The following is a 24,519-nucleotide window of genomic DNA, read 5'->3' as shown; positions in this document are numbered from 1 at the left end:
AAGCCCTGTACTTTGATATAATTGTTTATACAACTAACTATTGCAGATTGGAACACAGGCTCCCTTTCTGTTGGGCTCACAGAGTCATACTTCAAGCCATTTCGTAACAGCGGTGATAATGGAAAGGAGTTCCATTTTAGCAAATGAAATGATCTTTCACAGCGGACCATTTCGTTCGTCACCTTCAAAAGTTCAGTCTGGCCTAAAGAGAGGCACAAAGTTGTCAATTAGTGTTTCTCCAGAGACTAATTTTGCCAGAGTGAAGTATTCTTATACTCACATCTATTTATTGAGAGGTCTTTCCCCATTCATTGTTATTAGATGTGGGCTGTGTGAATGCATATATGTATGAAAATCAAATCAGTGGTTTCCATTCTTCCTTTCAGTTTGGAAATAGTGGTAAACATTCAATTCCATTAGCGGCCAATCCAATATATCAATTAATGACAAATAGCTCTGCACCCTGTGGGCAATTTACAAATACTTTGTGACTGCCAGTCCCTTCCCTTGAGGATTTTATAATCAAATACAAGAGGCAACCCCTGCTCCCCACACCAAACTTACAATGAGTACAAAGACCTACATACAGGTACAGAAATTCTCAGAGTGCCTTGAGGTAGCAAGAGTTGTCTCCTGGAGCAATTTTACAATAGATACAAAAGAATCAAATTTGACACAGTCCCTGTCTGGCATGGGGCTCACTGTCCAAAAGGGAGGAGAACAGGTGTTTTAACCCCATTTTACAGATTAATTCATTCAATCGACAGCCCTGTTGCACAGAGAACTTAATTTTATCAATCGCACCACATAGCCAGCCAGTGGCAGGAGTGCAGCATGGGTCTCCTTGGCCGTCCACTAGACTCACCAGGCAAGGCTGCCTCAAGAAGAGATATATAGTTTTTATTACGCTTGTTAAGCACTTACTCTGTGTCAAACACTGTTCTAAGTGCTGGGATATGTACAAGCAATAGTGTCTTTTCTTTCTTCCTACTGAAAATCAGACAGAAGGGGACTGCAACAGGGAATTGCTCCGTCACTTGTCTGCTGTGTGATGATGTGCAAGTCACTTCCCTTCTCTGTGCCTCAGTTACTTCCTCTGTAAAATGGGGATGAAGACAATGAGCCTCATATGGGACATGAACTGTGTCCAACCTGACTAGCTTGGTATATAGTAAGCATTTAACAAATGCCACCATTATTGCTATTATGATAATTGCTCAGTCCTTTTAACTTGGGCAGGGCAAATCCACCCACTGATTTCTGAACTCTCCAAATGGTTTGGTATTAAATGGTTTCAATTTTTAAACTCTAATAGAAACAGTAAAATATTTCACTAAAACCACTCTGAGCAGAAATGGTTAATATGTCTAGAATTTTTATGGCTGAATGACCTGAAGAAGATAAAGACCCAGTCCTGACTTACATAGAGAAGAACTTCCTGGAAAAGGAAAGTTGATTTAGGGCTTGAAGAAACAAAGTCTAAGATGGAATTGGAGTTAGACGGGTGTAACCTCTGATTAATTTCCTAATTTCTAATTGTTTCTTGTTTGTTAAGGGTTACAGTTACCTTTGGTCAATGGTAATTTAAAAGATGTTTCAAGAACAGAGAAAAGGTGGTATGTAAGTGAACCAATAACAAAAGACATGCTGACAGATGAGAAACACCCCTGTTCTCCCATCAGGGATGGTTGAAAAAAAATTCACCCGTGGGGAACTTCTGTAAGTGCACTAATGATGCAAAGACATTTCATTTTGTATTTGAAGATCAACTTTCTTCATTTATCTCCTTTAATCACAGACTGCAGAGGAAGTCTGGATACGCAGAGTATATGTCTATTTCATTGTTTAAAGCGCTGAACTTGTCAGTATGCTGGAGGGGTGATCTGTAAAGCACCTGCAGTAAAAGGTATTTAGAATGGAGATAGGAAAAATAAATCTTGTAGCACTACCAACTCATGCTTCTTCATTATAGATAACCAAGCCCAATGCTAGGAATTACACAACTTCCCTTTAAGATGTCCTTCTTTCTGATAGAGAAGTAGTATCTTAGGGATGTGGAGTGTGGCATTAAACTCAATCGCACCAATGGCAATAAATGAAAAAATAACGTAAAACTAGTTTGATCATTTCAACACAATATATGTAAATATGTTGAAGTCACTTTTTAAGCACATAAATTCATACATCCAAGGAATTAGATCCTGGGAATTAGGCCCATTTAAACATCACTGGAGAGATGCTGTAGCGAAGATTATATGCATGTTATTTACATATATGTGAATATACATATACTCACATGTGCACATACATACATGTATGTACACACATACACACGATTTGCATAGATCTGGGTAAAAAGGAAAAAAAATACCTCCACACATTAATGTTGTCATGGCTAAATAACATTCAAAAACAACTTATATTTTAGGGTGAAAGTTGCTAGCAACTCAAAGCATAATTGTGGTATTTGTTAAGCACTTACTATGTGCCAAGCACTGTTCTAAGCACTGGGGTAGACACAAGGGTAATGAGGTTGTCCCATGTTGGCCTCACAGTCTTAATCCCCATTTTACAGATGAGGGAACTGAGGCACAGAGAAGTTAAGTGACTTGCCCAAGGTCACACAGCAGACAGGTGGCAGAGCTGGGTTTAGCACCCATGACCTCTGACTCCCAAGCCCGTGCTTTTTTCCACTAAGCCACACGACTCTGTACCTACTCAATAAATCAATTGTATTTATTGAGTGCTTACTCTGTGCAGAGCACTGTATTAGGCACATGGGTGAGTATATTGTAATAGAGTTGGTAGACACATTCCCTGTTCGCAACTCTGCTAATTCCCCAAACCTGCCATTTATTTTAATGTCATCTCTGCTAGAGTATAAGGTCCTAAAGGAGAGGGATTGTCTACTAACTTTATTGTACTCCCCCAAGCACTTAGTACAGTGCTTTGCACATAGTTCTTGGTGAGGACTATTGATTGTATGAGGGTTTTAGTTCCACTGCTGTAAGTTTTCGGCACAAATCCGCCACAACTTACTAGAAAGCCGTTGAACATTAATGTGTCCAAATACCAGTTTGGCAAGGGAAAATAGCTATTGGCCCATTGATAGCAGACAGCCAAGACAAAATGAAGAGAGTTGAAATGGGGTTCCCGCAGGGCATCCTGTTCAAAGCGATCTTCATTTTATCATGGGCTTCTAAATCTAACACCTTCTTCAGTGCATTTTCTGTGAGCTGCAAATATTCTGCAACAGCTGCAAGTATTCTGATGACCAGAAACAAGTGCAGAAAATTCATAGCTTCTTTCTATTTCTAGTATCTAGCTGCAGTCTAACACTATCCTGTCCAAGTTGGTTGAAACAAGCATCTTTTATTCACACGTTTAAAGGGTTTTAAAATATTCATAGGTAATGTCTTTTATTATTATTTGCCACCAGTAGAGTAGATTTTTAAAAATGCATGGGCTCAGATGATATCATGCTGATATAAATGAAAAATTGTTTGAAAAATCTATTATAATTCCCCACAGTCCTTTCCTTCCTTAAGTACTTATTGTTACCGCCCCCCCCCCCCCCCCCCCCCCCCCCGCCCCCACCAAGGATGTGTTCCTTGAGAAAAAGCAGACAAAGCTACAGTGGGTGTGGTGCACCTCAATCTGCTACTATTTCTAGTTTCTTACAGATTTCACAGAACTCACTGTTTTGAAAAATAAAACCAGAAGAAAAAAAACACAACTTTCCATGACGTTTCCTCAGCAGTTTTCAAGGCTGAAGTGAAAGGTGAGTGGCAATGGGGCAAAATTTCAACGTAGGTACGAGATGGCGTCTATGTTTCAGCGTGTAAGACGATATATGAAATTTCTACATTGGAAATTGCCCTTAGGGGGATGGAAGAACCTGGTAAGGTTCAAGAATCAAGTGCAGTTCTGGAGAGACGCTGTCAAGAGAGGTGGTTTGATAAGCAACATGTTGAAGCTTTGACAGAAAGACTGCTTGTGCCCAGTGCCAATCACTCAGTCTTTGTCAACTGAATTGCAATCCTTTCAGAGATGGCATCCATCTACCCTGACACCCAAAATATAGGGTGCACTGTCACTATGTTTCAGGGATGAAAATGTGTTGGTAGCAAAAAGAAAAGGCAGACATCTGAACCTTGCCTACTTGCTGATGTGTACTGCTTTAAGGGTCATGATAAAGAATTATTCATTTTCTCAAAGAAAATAATTTTAAAGAGTCAGGTGACCCAGTGGAAAGATCAGTGAGCTAAGAATGAAAAGGCATGGGTTTTAGTCTTGGCTCCAGCACTGAGGAGTTGTGTGGCCTTGGGCAAGTCATTTAACTGCTCTGGCCCTCAGGTCCCATGCGTGTGAACTGGAGATTATACCACCTATCCTCATAATGAGGATAATATGGAAAGAAAAGAATTGTAAAAATCTAAAGTATTAACATCATATATAATGAAAGAGGCTACCTGTTTTCTTACCTAATCAATCATATTTATTGAGCACTTTGTGTAGAGCACTAAGTGCTTAATTAATTATGGTATTTGTTAAGCACTTACCATGTGTTAAGCACTGTTCTAAGTGCTGGGGTAGATAGAAGGACAACAGGTTGTCCCACGTGGGGTTCACAGTCTTCATCCCCATTTTACAGATGAGTTCACTTAGGCCCAGAGAAGTAAGTGACTTGCCCAAAGTCACACAGCAGACAAGTGGCAGACCCAGGACTAGAACTCACAATCTCTGACTCCTAAACCCATGCTCTTTCCATTAAGCCAAGAGTTGGAAGACGCATTCTGTACCCAGAAAGAGTTCATAATTTCACTTGAAGGCAGGGATCATGTCTTTTAATTCTATTGTATTCCTCTAAGCACTTAGTCCAAGGCTCCACACAGTAGGTGCTCAGTAAACATTACTGCTTGAATATATATTGCCATTTCTGGTTGCTATTAAAAATGTCCACTGTTGCCCACAGATGTGACCAACAGGCACACACAAAGTGACAGTCCCCTACTTAGGCATAAAGGAGTCAGGGAGGATGTTGGGGAAGAAGGGTGAAAGGGTGGAAGTTGTTGAGGGAGAGGAAGACAGGGGAGAGGGATAAGGGGTGAGGGAGAAGTGAGATGGAAGAGAGGCAAGGAGAATCTGAAAGGCAGCAGGAAAGGAGAGAAGGGAAGGAGACATGGAGCAGAGGGTGGGAGGGAGGTGTTGGGAGAAGAGGAGAGGGGGCAAGAGAAATGGCTGCCCTTTGTTGTTGAAGGTGATACACTGGTAATAAGCTCTGATCCATGTGTGCAAGCATGGCTGGAAAGACCAATTCAAGACTGACATACCTTGTCTTATCAATTGCACTTAAGGACAGAACCTTGCTGCGTTGTCCCATTCAGGGCCTGTCTCCATCCTCACCTAGCCTTTCATTTGGGATTTCAAGATCATTCACTCCCTCAGAAGGACATTTATTTGTTCTGGTTCTGTCAAGACATGTTCAAATGCACAGTATTTGGATTCACATATGTGTAGGTGACTTACTGCCTTCTGCTGTAGTGAATGGAGTCCAGATGCTAGAAGTCTGACCATATCCATTGGAGGTAATCAACCGCAACTCATATACTGTATATGGCTGGAGATCTTTAACTTCATAGCTTAGAGATGCAGAAGGACTGGAGAGCAAGCTACATGGGAAAGGAAGATTCATTTGAGTTTCAAAAGTTGGAGAATGAAAGGGTGTATTTCAAAAACGGAAGCAACTCCCCTTTGGGGAGGTCACTACGGTCAAATTGCCAATCTCTCATACATTAAATGTGAATGACACGGGGATAGCTAAGATGAAAAATGAGAGAGGTAGAAAGACAAAAATGGGAAATGCCCACTCGACAATGGCATCTGGGGAGTGCTTCCGCCTCATCTGGAGTTGATAGCTGGGTAAGCCTGGAGCGTTGTTGCGAACTGGTGTAGACCAGACAACCTGAAGACTGGTTGGAGTGGCAGATGAAAGCCTCGGAGGCAGCACACCATCTGGAGCTAGAGGAAAACATGGATGAATTAGAGCAGAGAAAACTGTGGAGAACATATGCTGGATGGAATCAAAATGCTCCACATACTGGAAAAACTGTTCCTCGGGATCAACAGCAAAGTTACATGGTCCATTTAATTTAACATTTTCATTTCAGAGGTACCGCACTTCTTTAGGTTCTTTGTACTGGTAAAATTACACTGGCATTTCAGTCCAGAAAGCAAGCTTCAAAACGGTAGGATGAATATGGAGCCCATTCCCACCCAAACTTCTGTATAAATCTCACTATGCTTAGGAGGAAATTGTTGGCAAACTAAGCCTTTTTTTTTCATTTTAATAAAAGTAATAATAGTTTTGGTATTTGTTAAGCGCTTACTATGTGCCAAGCACTGTTTTAAGCACTGGGGGAGATACAAGGTAATCAGGTTGTCCCACATGGGGCTCACAGTCAATCCCCATTTTCCAGATGAGGTAACTGAGGCACAGACAAGTTAGGTGACTTGCCCAAAGCCACACGGCTGATAAGTGGCAGAGCCGGGATTAGAACCCATGACCTCTGACTCCCAAGCCCACGCTCTTTCCACTGAGCCACGTTGCTTCTCACACTGTTTTAAATAAAACAGACAATCTAAGTTCCAATTTCCTGAAGACATATTAACCAAACCCAAACATTCTCTCCTATCACAAATTTAAACTTGGCTACCCTTATACATTTTTGGCATGTGCATGCACACATATATGCACACACACACACACACACACACACACACACACACACACACACACTCTGCCTTCCTAATGAATCAATTAGGTGGATGCCACTACCAATAATTTACTATTGAAACACTGAGTATAGCTGGAGCACTGTTTAGGCATCATATGACCAAATGCCAGGGAATGACTTTGCAGGTAAACTGTGAGCCTAAATTACATTCTGGTCTGTTTAGGCAAGGCAAATGCTTTCTGGCTATTTGTACTGCAATATACTATTTCAAGATTATAATTACAAGTGTTTAGGAAAATTATACATATGTTCAACTTTTCACTCAAATACTCATGCCAAATCAATTGCACCTCCTTGTTGCAGGTGTTTGGTGTGCATGTTCCCTCTTTGTTCCCCTCCTACCATCATTCATATCACAAGACATTTGAATTTTTGGTAGAGAGTACTCTCTTTGCTCTATCCAGGCTGCTAGAAAAGCCTATCTGCTGCGGACCACATTGTTAGCCTGGTGTGAGACTCAGCACACTGCAAACTACCTGCTTACCTCATCTAGCACAAAACCCCACAAGCATTTCAGGGGACTTAACCTGGGGGCAGAGTCTGGCAGAAGGAAGTTTGTGTTTCTTGAAGACTAGGTATCTCTCAAGCAGAAGGAAACAGCTTTTTGGGCCAGATGTCACGAACACAGCATGCCAGGGTTGGTCTAATATTAATTTACAATTGCACCAGGTTAAAATGGGGAGGGGAAGGAAGAGGGGGAGGGTAGAATGGAGAAGGAAGAAGGGGGTTTGTGATAGAGCAAAAATCTGGGGACTTTGTTTTTAGGCTCACACCATCCACATCAAGATCTGTATACAGTGTTTGTGTTCCTACAAAAACATCTGACACCATCGGTAGGACTGGGACCTGAAAGTTTTTATCCCAAACCCAAAATTACTCTATGTAGGATACAATTATTCATATTGGAAGGGAGTGAGCTGGTCAAATCCCTTCCCCATCACCAACAGAGCCAAATAAAGTTGTTTTCTAGTTCCAATCTTTGCAAACTTAGTCACCAAATCCAGCAACCGTGGCCCCTTTCTCAGTTGGCAGTACTTGTCTTTGAGAAACAGCATGACTTGGAAAGCCTATGGGCCTGGGAGTCAGAGGACCCGAGTTCTAATCATGACTCCTCCTGTTTGCTGTGTGATCTTGGGCAAGTTACTTAACTTCTCTGTGCCAGTTTCCTCATCTGCAAAATGGGGATTAAATGAATCAATTATTGAGTGTTTACTTTGAGTGTAGAGCTGTACTAAGGATACCCTGTTTTCCCTCCTTCTTAGATGGTGAATCCCATAAGAGATAGAGACTGAACCCCATCTAATTATAGTGTATCTATCCCAGTGCTCAGTTTAGTGCTTGGCACATAATAAGTGCACAATTACCACAATTAATTAGAATTCCAAAGTTAGGGGCCAAGGGCCACATAGGGTTCCAAGGCTTCCTTTTCTGGCTGTCGTCACTGCCTACTCTCTGTCCATGCTGTTTCAGCCCAGTTGCTTCCCCTTGAGTTTTATAGTACTAGGAAATAATAATTATGGTATTTGTTAAGCACTGCACTAAGCACTGCAGCACTGTACTAAGTGCCAGATGGGGGCTGCAAATCAGGGAAGGAGTGGGTGGGTGCGATGGGGGCAACACTGCTAAGTTTAAAGGAAAGAAAGAACAGTTACAAGAAAAGCCAAGGAGAGCCAGGCATGGGGGAGTGCGGCATTGGAGCAAGTTTGGAATTCAGGATGATGATGATGATATTTGTTAAACGCTTACAATGTGCCAAGCACTATTCTAAGTATGGGGCTAGATACAAAGTAATTAGGTTGTCCCATGTGGGGCTCACAGTCTTAGTCCCCCATTTTACAGATGAGGTAACTGAGGCACAGAGAAGTTAAGTGACTTGCCCAAAGTCACACAGCTGACAAGTGGCAGAGTTGGGATTAGAACCCAAGACCTCTGACTCCCAAGCAGTCAGGGGAAACATGGGCCAGAGAGTCAAAGAGTATGGAGAGAGAGGACGGGGGAAGTGGTGGAGAGGGGGCAGGAAGTTACGTACAGCAGGTTTCACCTCATTAGCAAAATAACTGAACTGTCAGTTATCCAACATAGAAATGGCCTGAAGTAGACTCTATGGGAATAAAGTTATTTGGCATCTCTGTCAGGCAGTAATGAGAAAGGTGTTCTGTTAAACTGCTCACACGTTGTTCACTAAAACTTCCAATTTACTTCCCAAATTGATCATTTTAAATTTCCTACAGAAAATCTACTGCTTATTTCCTACTATACAGTTGCCACAACAGGGAATTTTAATGCCAGTTTTCCTTTTGTCCTATGCTGAATCCTTCGAGACTGTTTAACACCAGAGCAATAACTGGGAGCCGGCAATAATTCCACTGCTGGTGTCTCACCCGAAGAACCACGTATCTATCAGCTTGATATATGGACTCCAGGATGCAATGCTGCTCAAAAACTTCGCTCAAGTTTTAATATGACCCTCTTGGGGCAACCACTCTACTAACCAAATCCTGAAGCAACATATCTTGTCCAGGAAATACTAACTCTACTGGCACAGAGAGGTTCCGTCTTCCCCCAGATACTAACTTTGAAAACGAAGCTTTAAATTGGGTTTAAAATTTAGCTGGTCCTCTCTCAACAGTGATGACCAACTACCGGCTGATGGAAAAAAAAAAGAATTATGGATTTGAGGTCACAATGATGAAAGCACATCATTTTATCTGCTTGTTTTTACCCAAGATATGTTTATCATGTAATAATAATGGCATTTTGTGTTTCTTGGCTTCACTTCTCCCAAAAGGCCAAAACAACCCTGTCATTTTCTAATTCAGGCCCTGGCAATAAAAAGATTTTGTTGGGCTAATTTTAGGCAAAAGTGAGTGGGGCACCTGCACCGAAAATCTTGGATGTGATAAATGCACCACCTTCTCTTCTAAGTACAAGCTACCTTAATGTTCTATTTTAGAATCTTATGCACCATCCAACACCTTCCTTCCTCCCACCCCACAGGACTCCTGGCACCTGAGTAGAGTTTAACATGGAAAAAAGGAAACTGCAGAGGGCTTGGTAGAGCTGCAAGGAACTCTGGTTCACTGTGGAAAAGAAGCGTGTCTAACCAATGATAATAATAATAATAATAATGGTATTTGTTAAGTGCTCACTGTGTGCCAAGCACTTCTCTAAGTAGATACAAAGTAATCAGGTTGTCCCACGTAGGGCCCACAATCTTAATCCCTATTTTACAGATGAGGTAACAAGCACAGAGAAGTTAAGGGGTTTGCCCAAGGTCACACAGCAGACAAGTGGTGGAGCCGGGATTAGAACCCACATCCTCTGACTCTCAAGCCCAGGCTCTTCTACTCTTAGCACAATACAAGCACTTAGTACAGTGATCTGCACATAGTAAGCACTCAATAGATACCACTGATTGATAATACTAGCAGCTGGGATTAGTGCACACCTTAAAATGGCCCTGTGAAACCCTGAAAACACCTCAGGACCTGGGTAGCACTTGGTATTTCTATCTCCTTTTTCAGGAAGAGAAAGTAGTGCAAAGCAAGATTAACGGGCTGTCCAAGGTCACAGCAGCACAGTCAGACATAGAATCCCAGCATGCTTGCTTTTTGCTTTCCAAAATAGTTAACAGATACACTTAGACACAGGACAGGCCGAAAATGGCCTGGGGACCAGATTCTTCCAAGCTGTAAAACAGGTATTTTCGCCTCTGACAGATCCCGTTGGCAACCATGGATGAACTGAGCAACCTCCTGCCACAGCAAGACATTGAGAACAGCGGAAGCTATTGTGGGTGGCAATGGGTGGGACTTCATTGATCTAAACTTTACCACCATATTTCACTTTGGATCCTAAAGGCATTTGCTTTCTCCTTCCTCTTTCTTGGTTTCTCTTCCATTGGAGTCTCTCCCCATTCTACCTACCAAGATTTCTTCCTGTTGGGTGATGCTCAATTCAGGGTAATTTTCAAGGATCTGAACTATTCCTGAAAATCACCTTATTCCAATCTCCCTTTCTTGGAATGTGTCCTTCATTTTCTCCCTTTTCTTTTGATTTTTTTTTCCAATGACACCTGTTTGTCTCTCGCCACATAATTCCCCATCATTGTTTTCTCCATAATTCTCTGCCTAGATGCTTGTCTTTGTTTCATTTACTCAGCAAGAGACCATGTTGCTGGGTTATATGTCATCACTGGAAAGGCATGGTAGTTATAAACCTTTATCTATTGGAAAAATAGGAGATTGCTTTTTTGGGGGTCTGTCAACTTCACTGGTACATTATAGTCGGCTTGGCTCGTTTCTTAACTCTTTCATCTCCCAAACTCTCTAGTTTTTGTTCATCTTGCCACCTGGATTTCATTTTTATCTTTTTTAATTCTAAATGATCTCTATTTATTTCTTGTTGAGCAGAGGAGAAGGAAAAAACTCTGATCCAATTCTTCTACTCTGTTGGTCAAGACAGTGGTTATATAGGATTAAATGGATTTAAATCCCCCTGGTAGCTCTTCCTTCTGCATTTAGACTCTTGGGTCAATCAAGGGTATCTACTGAGCACTTACTTTTTTAATGGCATTTGTTACACTCTTGCTATGTGTCATCATCAATCATCAATCGCATTTATTGAGCGCTTACTATGTGCAGAGCACTTTACTAAGCGCTTGGGAAGTACAAATTGCCAACATATAGAGACAGTCCCTACCCAACAGTGGGCTCACAGTCTAAAAGGCACTGCATTTACCACCGGAGTAGATAAACTATACTTGGGTTGGACACAGCCCCTGTCCCACATAGGGCTCATAGCCTTAACTTCCATTTTACAGATAAGGTAACTGAGGCACAGAGAATTGATATGACTTGTCCACGGTCCCACAGCAGACAAATGGCAGAGCTGGGATTAGAACCAGGTTCTTCTGATTCCCAGGCCCATGGATTATCTACTAGGCCATGCTGCCTTCTCGGTGCTTACTGCGTGCATATCACTATACTAAAGCTTTTGGGAAAATACAACACAACAGAGTTGGTAGACACATTCCCTTCCCACAATGAGCTGACAGTCTTGAGGGGCAGACAGACATTAATATAAATAATTCATAATATGTAATTTACTGATGTGGTCATAAGTGCTGTGGGACTGAGGGTGGTCAAAGATCCAAGTGCACAGATGACGCAAAAGGGAGAGGGAGCTAGGGAAAAGGCATAATTGAGAAAGGCCTGGAGGAGATGTGACCTTAATAAGGCTTTGGAGGTGGGGCGTATGGTGGTCTGGCATATATGGAGGGAGAGGGATTTCCAAGCCAGAAGGAGGATGTGGGAAAGGGGTTGATGGCGAGATAACCGGGATCTAGATAGACGAGATAAATGAGATCACATAAAGGTCTTTCAAAACTATCCAAAAAATTAATTAAATGTATCTTCACATAAAGGTGTAAAATGTAACATCAGGGAGGACAGCTCTCTCCTCTAGCTGGGTTCTCCTGAGGTGAAGCTGCTAGTATGTAGTATTGGATAGAGCACAGGACTGGGAGTCAGAAGGTCATGCTTTCTAACCCCAGCTCTGCCACTTGTCTATGTGTGACCTTGGGCAAATCACTTCCTTTTTTCTGTGCCTCAATTACCTCATCTTTAAAAAGGGGATTGAGACTGAGCACCCTACATGCGACAGGGACTGTGTCCATACCAATTTGCTTGTATCCACACCAGCACTCAGTACAGTGCCTGGCACAGTAAGCGCTTAATACCACAGTTATTATTATTATTATTATGCTATCAGGTGTAATGACAGGGCAGGGAGGCTGAAGAAGAGACCATTTTACCAGCAAAAGCCATGTGGGAATCTGGTGAGAGAGCCTGACTGAAAAGTGGGATTTGTTAAAAAGGGTAAAGTCAGGTAGCATCAAAAAGAGATCCATCATGTTAAAAATTGGAGGCAGAAGCAATTGAAATAGGTTAACCAAAATTCAAGTCCAACAAAACTGCTACAAAACATGAAGCAAATTAGCACACTGATTCATAACATGACAGCGAGAAGGTTCTCAAAATATATAGTCCTTGACTAAAGCCAATTATTTATTCCAGCCATTCAAAAGTACACCCAGCTAATGACTAGGATATGGCAAGTATATGATACTTAAAAGAAGTAGCAACTGAGCTTTGCAAAGAAGCCCCAGAGAGGCAGGGCCCATGTTTAATTCTCACCTGAGTATTCTTTAACAGTATTCATTCAATCGTATTTATTCAATTCTGTTTACTGAGCTCTTACAGTGTGAACAGCACTCTAATAAGCGCTTGGGAGAGTAGAAACAGTACTTAGTACAGTGCTCTGCCCAGAGTAAGCACTTAGTCTAGGTCTAATGGAGCCCCGTGAAAGTATCCCCTTCAATAAAAGAAATACTTAGAATCATGATCAAAATCTGATTTGCCCAATAAAGTGAGAGAAACAACCCAGAGTTATGTGAGACCAGAGTTGTGGAGGAGGGCAGCAAGCAGTTCTGATTGTCTGATCTGAGCCAAGGAGAGAGAAGGCATTATAATACAAATAGGAGGCTGCCAAAGGAAATGTGAGATATAGGTCAGATACCAAGAAGAACTTCCTGAAACCCACGGTAAGCAAATGCTGAAAAGGCATGGGTGGAGAAAGTAAGAAGTCTCATTTCTTGAGGAATCTTGGGGAATTAAAGAGCTAGCCAACTGCTTTTATTGCTGAACTCACAGGCTCAGGACGCAGAGGTGGAGAACTGGAAATACTAGCACCTGGGTACTCAGCCTCCCCTCCCTGACCCACACCACTTGTGTTACTTGTTAAAAGCTCACTATGTGCCAAGCACTGTACTAATTGCTGGGGTAGATGCAAGATATTCAGATTGGACACAGTCCCTGTCCCAGATAGAGCTCACAGCCTAGGCCAGAAAAGGATTTAATCCCCACTTTCAGATGAGGGAACTGAGGCACAGAGAAGTTAAATGACTTCCCCAAGGTTGCATAATAGACGAGCGGCAGAGTCAGGATTAGAACCCATGTCTTCTGACCCCCAGCCCCATGCTCTTTCCATTAGGCCATGCTGCTTCTCTGCACACGTTAAACTATATTTTTATGGTTAAAAAGAGCCTTTAAGGCAGGAATTGGGTTTACTTCCTCTACTAGGTTCTCTCAAGTGCTTAGTATAGTGCCTTGCCAAGGAATGAGCCAAAGATTTGCTGGATTGGTCTCCTCTAGGTTGGCACAAGTAGCAGTCGCATTTTCACACAAAGCTCGTTTAGAGCCTATTGAAGTGGCATTCTCATTTAATATTCTGCAGACCAACCAGCAACATATTTGAAACCCAACCCTGAGGTGCTCTGATAGTTTTTCTTTCTCATATAATACAGTTCACAAAATTTTGATCCACACTTGAAAGAAGGCGAAACCCCAGCAACCCTGCATGGGTGTCAAACTCCTTGAATCAAAATTGACAAAAACATTTGTCAAAACCAATGTGAAATGAAATTGACAGATTTTACAGAGCTCTAGTAATTATCCTTCGTGAAATGAAAAATTGCTTTGGTATTCACTAAGGAAGCCTTAATTGGATGAAGGCAGCGGCAAGGATATCACTAGCTACAGTATATAATAAGTGTAATAGAGAAAGGGTGAATAGAGGTGGGTCGAGGGCACTGGAATAAAAGACATGGCAGAATACTAATTGCCACTGACCATTTCTAAGAGTAAAAGATTTAATATTGTCCTCAGCACCCACAGAAAAGAGGCCTTATATGACTCTATTCATCCCGCCACCTAGGCAGGATTTAAGGGTGTCGTAAAGTAACACTGTGCATCAGTTGCATTGCATTTGTTCATCAGGGAACATCAGAGTCGCTCTCTCAATTACCCCACAGCTATTAGTGCTGTGGCCGATTGTTCTTAAAAAAAAAAATGGATATTTTGAATTTCATTAGATCTAGGTTTTGCTCAAACTAGAATCTGGAACTGCCTCTGTCAGACTAATTAGAGGCCCTCGGGTGGGGAAGTAGAGAAGGAGTGTTCTTTTTCATGACATCTTAAAGCACTGACCAAGCTTCACCTCTATTCCACACACGGATGCCAAAGATTTAGACAGGCTGTATGAGCTTTTATTTTTGATGTGTGATTTTCTCTTTGGAATATTATTATCTTCAATACAACCAGCATTTATTCCATTTTGTTTTTGCAGTACACATACAATTCTCTATAAAATGTCATTATTTCAAATGTTTTCATTTAGAAAAAAGGAGGAATGACAAATGTCTTCAGTGGAATCATTTTGCATGAGTATTTGCCCAAAGATAGTTTACTCAATTGCTTAAAACTTTTCAATGCCTTTTTAAAAAACTTTCAAAGCATCTCATCTATATAGAATTAACTATTAATGCTTTTAACATTTGATAATTCATTTCCATATATAGTGTCTTCTAAGGAGTAAGTTACACTAGACTCTCAGAAATATGCATTCTGTCTTTCAGGCTAAAGGTGCAATCTAAGCCCATAATTTACCATCAGGTAGTGACCTTGGCCCTAAAGAGAAGAATCTCAGACAATCTCAAAAATTAAGGACATAGATGTCAACGCCTCAAAGGCAAGGTGGGTGAGCTAGGTTCCAGTTCTCACTTATCCTAGGTCTCTGACAATTGTAAGAGTTTCCATCATAGCTGAAAGAATCCAAAATGGTGGTTTTGAGCTGTTAGCTCCTTGAAGTCTTCTCCCTCTCAGTCCTCATGCCCGCCTAAAATCCTTGCCCCTATTTCGGGCTAGACCTCAAATGAAAAGCTGGCACCTATGACTGAAGAATGTACCACGTTGCGAATTACTGTTAATATCAGTAATAATAATTATGGTACTTGTTAAGGGCTTATTATGTGCCAAACACTGTTCTAAATTAATCAGATTTGGTTCTAATCCCAGCTCCACCACATCTGCTGCGTGACCTTAGGTATGTCACCTAACTTCTCTTTGCCTCAGTTACTTCATCTGGAAAATGGGGATTAAGATTGTGATACCTGTGTGGGACAGGGACTGTATCCAACCTGAACTTGTATCTACCCCAGTGCTTAGTACAGAGCCTGGCACATACTATGCACTTAACAAATACCATAAAACAAATAACTTGATAAATATAATCAAGAAACCCCATTTTGGCCCAAGATGTATCACAGAATTATTATGTGTTTCACAATTATGTGTTTCTTTCCTCTCCCCATCCCCCTCATTAGACCATATACTCTTTGAGGGCAATGACAGTATCTTACTTTAAGGGCAGTGAATGTGTCTTCCATCAGTTATACTCTCCCAGTGCTTAGAACATTGTTTAGCATACATTAGGTGCTCAGTAAAATTGAATGACTGATGATGGTCACAACAAGCTCAGATGGCAAAATTTTGGCTTAGGACACCCTTTGATCCTACTTGATGTAGTCAATGAAATTTAAAATTTGTGAACTTAGAACTGGCTTGTATTTTCTGACTTACAAAAGAAAACCACAGTGTATGTCAGGTTCACATTAAATAATGACTGAATATTGATAAAAACATATGTCTATGCTCTCTGTAGTTTTTTTTTCCAAAGGCTTAATTTAATGTTGTCCCTTAGGTACAAGGTACACGATTCATACTCATTGGATATGAATGTCAGTTTAAATTCTTCCATTTCTTTGATGAATGCTAAAAAACATGTACAATTCACATTCTTTCTCTACCCGTCCATCATGAACAGCCCTCCTGTTGTGCTTCTCAAAGTCTTTTGTGTTAAATTAAATATAAAGATTCAGAAACTGTGGGGAACCATATTTCTAAGATGTACTAATGTGTGAGACAGGAGGAAAAAAAGCAATGCTGTTTCCTGCTAGCAGAGTGCTCATTCCCAAAGAGTAACTTTGATCTTCAAATTAGTCCTCAGCTATAATTCAGTGCATCACAATGCTCACAGCAATTTAATCTGGAATCTCCACTGCTGCTAAAGGAAAGAAAAATGCTTATATTGTACTCTTCCAAGTGCTTAATACAGTGCTCTGCACACAGTAAGTGCTCAATAAATATGATTAATTCATTGCTTCTGTGCACTGTGGTAGACAGATAGATGATGGCATTTATTAAGCGCTTACTATGTGCAAAGCACTGTTCTAAGCGCTGGCACTGGTACTCATCCTCAACAATGAGAGACACACCTCTTTTCCTGGGGACATACCTGACTCCCACAGTTTTTGACAATGGCAGGAGCCAATCACAATGCTAACTAGGAAGCTACTGAGATGAGAATAATAATTATAGCATTGGCTAAGTACTTACTAGGTGCCAGACTGTCCTAAACACTGGGGTAGATACAAGATAATCAAGCCCCACATGGGGCTCACAGTCTAAGTAGGAAGGAGAACAGATATTGAGTCCCTATTTTACAGTTGAGGGAACTGTGAGAAGTGATTTGCCCAAGGTCATACACCTGGTATATCATGGTGCTAGAATTAGAACCTAGGTCCTTGGACTCCCAAGCCCATCTCAGATTTATGGGGACACTGTGGATATATTGTCTAAGAGGCACAGTGTTTAAGTAAACTTTTCTGAAAACACACAGCAGGCCAATGGTAGAACTGGGATTAGAACCCAGACCCTCATGGGTCCTGCATCCCAGACCCATGCTTGTAACTACTTGATAATACCATGCAGCCTATTTGATTTTATGTCAAAAGAATTAGAGTATGCAACTCCAAAAGCCCTCCTCCCTTTTTAGAACTCTTCCTAGGACACCAGTTTCACCAATGATTGTTACTTCTCTCAATTCCTAAAGCACCAAAGTGGAATCATGGAGAATTAATTGATCATTCAATGGAATTGAGTGTTTACTGAGTTTAGAGCACTGTACTAAGAGCTTGGAAGCTTGCCTAACCCCCCCTGCAAATCCACAAGTGCTTACTATGTGCACATAGCACTCACAGTGTTAATCCCCATTTTACAGATGAGGTAACTGAGGCAATGGGGAAGTTAAGTGACTTGCCCAAGGTTACCCAGCCGACGAGTGGTAGTGAAGGGATTAGATCTCGGGTCCTCTGATTCCCAGGCCTGTGCGCTTTCCACTAAACCATGCTGCTTCTTTACAGTTTGAAATACTTTTCAAACTGTCAAGCCAGACAGATATGATTTGTGTTCACCTTAAAAGTTAGTCAGACCTTTCTTTCAAAGGATACACAAAGAAACAAAGCAACACTTCCACTTTAAAAAGTGATATTTTTATGCCAGTGAGCCTTTAAGGAATAATATTTCAACATTTGTCCTCTGGTAAAGTGGAAAAATTATAATTTTAATATTGTCTCTCTTCTCACTCCAGGATGCTCTAAAGATACTACTTAAATTTTGTGTTGCATGTGTCTGTATAAACCACATGAGAGCATGCAAATATGGAAAACTGGCAGAACTGTCCTAGAGGCTTAGAGAGTGCAAGGCAAGCAAACTTCAAAGTTTCCTTCATTCTATTCCAGTAGCTCAGAAGTTGGTACTTTTTAAGTGTCTTATAATCAGCAGTCTGACCTCCACAGTTAAGATGCTCAATGTGGGAGGTAAAGAAATCTCAGGAATTACAAAAACAGAAATTTGCATCTCACCCTGATTTATGAAAAGCCACTTTACCATTAAAGTTAATCCAAATGAATTGTTAAAAATTGAAGTAATAAAAGTCGCTTCTCAGAAGTTATCTGAAATTAGACAGGGTGACAAAGGATTCATCTCCTACCCTCCTGATAAAATTGCACGGAAATAGCTATATCAAAATGTCTTCTGGCACAATTTTTCCAATGTGCTCTACATATTTTTATTGGGAACTTAAATACCTCTTATTCACCACCAACAGAATCATATTCTTTTATGACATTCAGGAAGATGATTTTCTAGGCAAAATTTAATACTGTACTTTTTGAGGCCTTCACAGAAAAAAAGCACTATGCCCATCTTTCCTAAAGATGAACCAGATGTGTAATATAAATTGTGTAGTTTTTAACACACAGAAGGAAAATTTCAACCATCTGTTTATTTGGTAGAATGCTATCAATTTGAAGAATGTTCTCTTACTAACTCCTAAATAAGCATTGTGACTTTTGCATTAAAAAGGTTTCCATTTATTTTCTTCATAGAGGATATACTCCTTGCACATGTTTTGTTTTTTTGTTTTGTTTTTACTTACCATTGTTCTCTCTTTCTCTCTTTATGTCCATTCCAGAAACAGGAAGCTCAATTGCAAAAGTCTGGTTGAAACATCTAGCAAAACATTAGCTCTAAAGACAGTAACTTGCTGGATGGGCTGTGAAAGTAGTACTGCTTATGCTTATAAAATTCTCTGTTTCTTCCGTCAGGTAGTGATAGCAACTTTTAAAAATCACTTTTACTTTCCATAGTTCTCATCAACATACAATACTGAAGGGAGGAGGGGTAAACACTTAAAAGTAGGGGAATGCTTTCTATTAGTGGAATGACATTAGAGGCATTTCCAACCCAAGAAACACATAGGGTGTTATGTAATGTGTCTACCAATCAGGAATCTTGAAAATGTCTGGCTTACATGGGTGGCTCATGTCTATCAGCTCTATTTTACTCTCCCAAGTGCTTAGTACAGTAATCTTAGTATCCAGATTAAACACTCACTAAATAATAAATACTACAATTGATTGATAAGTGGAGAAGATGATTTGGGAGTTAAGATAAAAAGTTCTGTTTGGTATATTGAGGTCATTATTGAGGTCATGGCTAGCAGGTCATTCATGTACAAATGTCATGGAGATAGAATGAAATGTAAGATTCGGGTAAGGGTTTTAGGGCTAGAGAAAGAGATTGATCAGAGTTCATATTCATAGACATACACCTGATACACACCTACCTTTACATATATACACACACAAATACATATAGGTATTTGTATATTGTGAGTCTACTCATATAAAACTGAATATTACTACCTTCTGCGCTTGGCTTGTTTCTGAGCTTAGCAATTAACATTATTTCACTCATTTTGCAACTGTTGGTGAAATGAATTAAGCATGTTGAATTAATTCATTTTTAGGGTAAATTCATGAACCAAGCTACTAGCCCTAAGCTCCTTTCCCAATTCCGATGTAGTCAAGTTCAGAACAAGATAAATAGAATGAAATTATTCCTCTTGGAAACTTTCATAAAAAAAATCTGTTTCTACCTTTGCAGTATGAAATTTGTCACTAATCATTTTAAACTATGCCCTTTTAAGCTTCTTCTGTCTCTCTCAGCTTTCTGAGGAGTCCTTTGATGTAACAAAGACAGTTTCAGAAAAGATTTCGGTATATCTGGAAAAAAAAGCTTTACGTCTGGAGGCAAAATGCAGTGTATTTAAAATTTATATACTTTATAATGCCTTTGTTCTGAACTTGAACATCCTGCAAACTTCCACACTTTCCTTTGCCTTCCAGCTCTAGGCTTGGTCTGCTTTCGGCTTATTATTATGCAACAGAGACTTTTCACGGGTGGTTCTATCATTTAACTACATGCACAGTCATGGCTGACCCCTTCTGATCAATTGCCAATCCATACAGGTTTGACTGATAAAAGAGCCAATTAGATTTAAGCAAATTAAGGGACATCACCAATGTCAACCACTTATTACACTGAATGCTGAGTTCCGTGCATACAAAACACTAATGCACTAAGTCCCATTAAGAGTTGAAATCCTAACCCCATTAGTAACTCCAGACCTCGAAGGGGTAAGGGTCAAAGGAAAGTTTCATATTTATGGATTAACATCTGAATTCAGTTTTTATTTTTTAAATTCTTTTCCTAGAACTCTTGAACCTAGCCTCAGTTCTAATCAAGACCTTGGATAGAATATATTCCTTATTTCTAGGAGACTTTTTGGTGTGAATGTAAGCAACATACCTCAGTTTGGGATCGTTAAAAAAAAAATCCCCAAACAAAACCCAAAATGCTGCAAACATGGAAATATAAGAACTTGGAGGTCTTTGTGATTCAGGTGATTCTGGCACTATTGGTTTGACAAGAAGCATGATCTAGTGGATAGAGCACGAGCCTGAGAGTCAGAAGAACCTGAATTCTAGTCTCGACTCCGCCACTTTTCTGTTGGGTGATCTTGGGCATGTCACCTAACTTCTCTGGGCCTCAGTTACCTCATCTGTAAAATGGAGATTAAGACTGTGAGCCCCATGTGGGACATGGACTGTATCCAACTTGATAAGCTTGTATCTACCTCAGTGCTTAGTACAGTGCCTGGCAAATAGAAAGTGCTTAACAAATACCTTTTTAAAAAATCAGCAGTCTAATTAACTCTAGCTAAGGATGTTTTTGAAGCCAGAAACTTTTATGGGATTAAAGGGCAAAGTATTTTTAAATTTTCATTTCAAAACATATAGTGTAAAACTGTAAATCAAGGGATTAGAACCCAAACCTATAGATTGGGTTTCCGAAAACCTCTTCCCTCTCCATCACCACCTTGGGTTACTCCAGATTGTCCACCTGAATAAATTAGAGTTTAGGGTTCTAAGACCAAAGGAGATATCAATCAATCAATCATACTTACAACTGTGTGGCATCAATGCAATTTTGTCCACTTGTATTTTTCCTTAATCATCCTCTACCACAGCTCTCCCTACCTTCAAAGCCCTTCAGAAATCGCATCTCCTCCAGGAAGCCTTCCCTGATCGATTTATCTTCTCCCCAAATACCACTTTAATATCCATGCTCAACCCCACCCCCCATAGTAATTTTGTACATGTCATCTTACATCAGCTAAGATTTTACCCTATTAAATACAATCATTCTGCTTTTGAATTAAATATTTTGAAGGTCAAAATCTGTTCCCACTGCAACCCAGTACACTCCTACTACAACACAGAATGCTCACTTCGCTCTTCCAACAGCAACCTACTCTCTGCCTCCATGTTGTCTAGCTCGCTGCCCACCCCTCGCCCACATTCTGCCTCTACTTCATATCCGACAGACCACTCTCCCCATCTTCAAAGTTTTATTAAAATCACATCTCCTCCAAGAGGCCTTCCCCAACTAAGCCCTCATTTTCCCTACTCACTCTCCCTTCGGCTTTGCCCTTGCACTTGGATGTGTAAATCCTTTTGTATTTCTTCTAGACCGTGAGCCTGCTGTTGGGTAGGGACCGTCTCTATATGTTGCCAACTTGTACTTCCCAAGTGCTAGTACAGTGCTTTGCACACAGTAAGCGCTCAATAAATACGATTGAATGAATGAATGAATGTGTAGCTTTTATTCACCCAGCACTCAGCCCCACAACACTTACATGCACAGCTGTAATTTATTGTAATGTTCCTCTCCCCCTCTAATTGTAAGCTCCTTGTGGGCAGAGAACATGACTACTGACTCTGTTATATTTTACACTCCTAAGCACTTAGCATAGTGCTCTACACACAGTTTGTTCAGTAAATATGATTGATTGACTGCTCATAAATGAGAACTCTGACAACCACCTATTACCAAATTTGAGAAAGAGATTTTTCTGACAAGCATATTTTCACAAGTACATTCTTAAATTACGGTTAGGGAAATGTTCAATTCCAAGTATCATCAATATTATATTCTCACTTTTTCAATGTTGAAAGGGAACCATTTCAATTGAATTGATTATCTACATAAAATGGGCCTTTATGATTTAAATTAAGGGAAATGATAATAATAAAAACTTAAACAATGGGAAAATAAATAATATGGATTATAGAATCACTATGGTTTTCTTACACACGCTGATTCATTTATTATTCATTTCAATTTGGATCACAGTTCACTGGACAAAGGGTATGGAAGATTTCTTTAATAACTCTCAGTACTAATTTAATTCTACTTAAACACACATATTCTAGTGAATGCCACATGCTTTTCAGCATGATTTTATGTGTAAATCAGGATAATATGTTTTCAGATCATTAAGTAAAAGGAAGCATGAACTAAAACCTATTTAATCAATGAGGTATCACCTTTAAACTACCACAAGGTCATAAAAAAGATAATTTCAATGCTATAAGTTTCCTAATTGTAATCAACAACAATCTAATGATGAAAGAAAGTATATCCTAATAGCTATAATAAACTTGTGCAAATCACTGCCAGTCTTTTAAGATGCTTTAAACCTCCTCATTTGGTAAAACTGGCTCCTTCAAGTTCCTGATTTCTAGGTACAAAAAGCGAACGAGTTCACTAAGATCCAATAGTGTGTGCTTGAAAAGCATTATAATAATGATAATCATAAAGGCTTACATATTGCCGATGAAGATAAGCTTCAGTAAGCAGTTTATTTCAGCTTTGGTTTACCACTATAAAAGGGTATTTTCGTTTCTGGATTTACTTAATATTCCTTCCCGAGTGTATAGACAATTTCATACATAATGCTACTCAAATAGAGATTCTAATAAGCTGTATTTCTTGACTGGCTACAGGATGGAATGAATTTTGCATCAGTCCTTGAATAGATGTCCTGAGAAGACTGATATTGTGTGGCCGACCCTACCAGCATTCCAGAAGTGGAACAAATGTCTGGAAAAAAAAAGACATTTCCAGGACTGATTGAAAATGTTCTGAATGCCAAGCATTGTTCTGAGAAGACTCAGAATCCAAGGTTATCCCAGGACCTGTATCTGGATTTTACATATGCTCAGAGTAATGTAGCTTGCTTATAGGTACATTGTTTTGCAACTGGTCTGGGTAGTAGACATTTGGAGTTGGTGATGGGCTGTTGCAGCCATCTGGTTTAAGAAGTCAGAAGTCTTCCTGGGGCCAATGAGGAGTTGAGGTAATAACAATAATAATTATGGTACTTGTTAAGCATTTACTATGCATCAAGCACTGCTCTAAGTACTGGGGTAGATACAAGTTAATCAGACTGGACATAATCCCTGTCCCACATGGGGCTCACACTCTTATCCCAGTTTTAAAGATGAGGTAACTGGAGCATAGAGAAGTGAAGTGACTTGCTCGAGGTCACTGAGCAGACATGTAGTAAAGCTGGTATTGGAGCCCAGGTCCTTCTGAATCCCAGGCCCATGGCTCTATCCACTAAAGGTCACTGTTGGTGGTGGGACAGCTATAGAGACTGCAACTGATCAGTCAATCAATGATATTTATCCAGTGCTTACTGTGTACAGAGCACTCTCTGAAGCACTTGGGAGAGTTCAGTACAACAAAGGTGATAGACACAATCCATGCAACTCAAGGAATGTACAGTCTAGAAGGGGAGACGGATATTAAATCACAGATAAGGAATTGGCAGAGTATAAGGATATGGACATAAGTACTCTAGAACTGGGGGAGGGAGGTAAATATCCAAGTGCTTAAGAGGTACAGATCCAAGTGACATGAATAGAGTGGGGAAATGTGAGCTCTTCTATCTGCATAGTAAAGTGGATAGAGAATGGACCTGGGAGTTAGAAGGTCATGGGTTCTAGTCCTGGCTCCTCCACTTGTCTGATCTGTGACCTTGGGCAAGTCAATTCACTTTTCTGTGGCTCAGTAAAATGGGGACTGAGACTGAGAGCCCCACGTGGGATAGGTACTATGTCCAACTCAATTTGCTTTTATCCACACCAGCGCTTAGTAAAGTGCCTGGCACACAGTAAGTGCTTAATACCACAGTTATTATTATTGTATTATTATTATTATCCCCCTCCTAGCTCTATTTCAAGTTTCCACTCTGGCTCCCATTTTTGATCGATCTAATAAGGAAGAAAAAA

The 24,519-nt window shown here is 40.3% G+C and overlaps 1 protein-coding gene across 1 annotated transcript in view; it reads right to left on the bottom strand.

Moving 5' to 3' along the window:
• Nucleotides 1-24,519, bottom strand: part of USH2A (usherin) — a 443,094-nt gene that overhangs the window by 162,323 nt on the left and 256,252 nt on the right. The window contains exons 40-41 of the mRNA XM_038760847.1: nt 5,871-6,021; nt 5,530-5,672 (exon numbers count right to left, since the gene is read on the bottom strand). Of these exons, the coding sequence (XP_038616775.1) occupies nt 5,530-5,672; nt 5,871-6,021 (294 nt within the window). The remainder of the gene's footprint in view (nt 1-5,529; nt 5,673-5,870; nt 6,022-24,519) is intronic.

Source organism: Tachyglossus aculeatus, chromosome 19 (genome assembly GCF_015852505.1).
Source record: "Tachyglossus aculeatus isolate mTacAcu1 chromosome 19, mTacAcu1.pri, whole genome shotgun sequence".
Taxonomy (NCBI): Eukaryota; Metazoa; Chordata; class Mammalia; order Monotremata; family Tachyglossidae; genus Tachyglossus; species Tachyglossus aculeatus.
The sequence above is the reverse complement of the archived record's forward strand: the minus strand, read 5'-3'. Positions and strand labels throughout refer to the sequence as shown.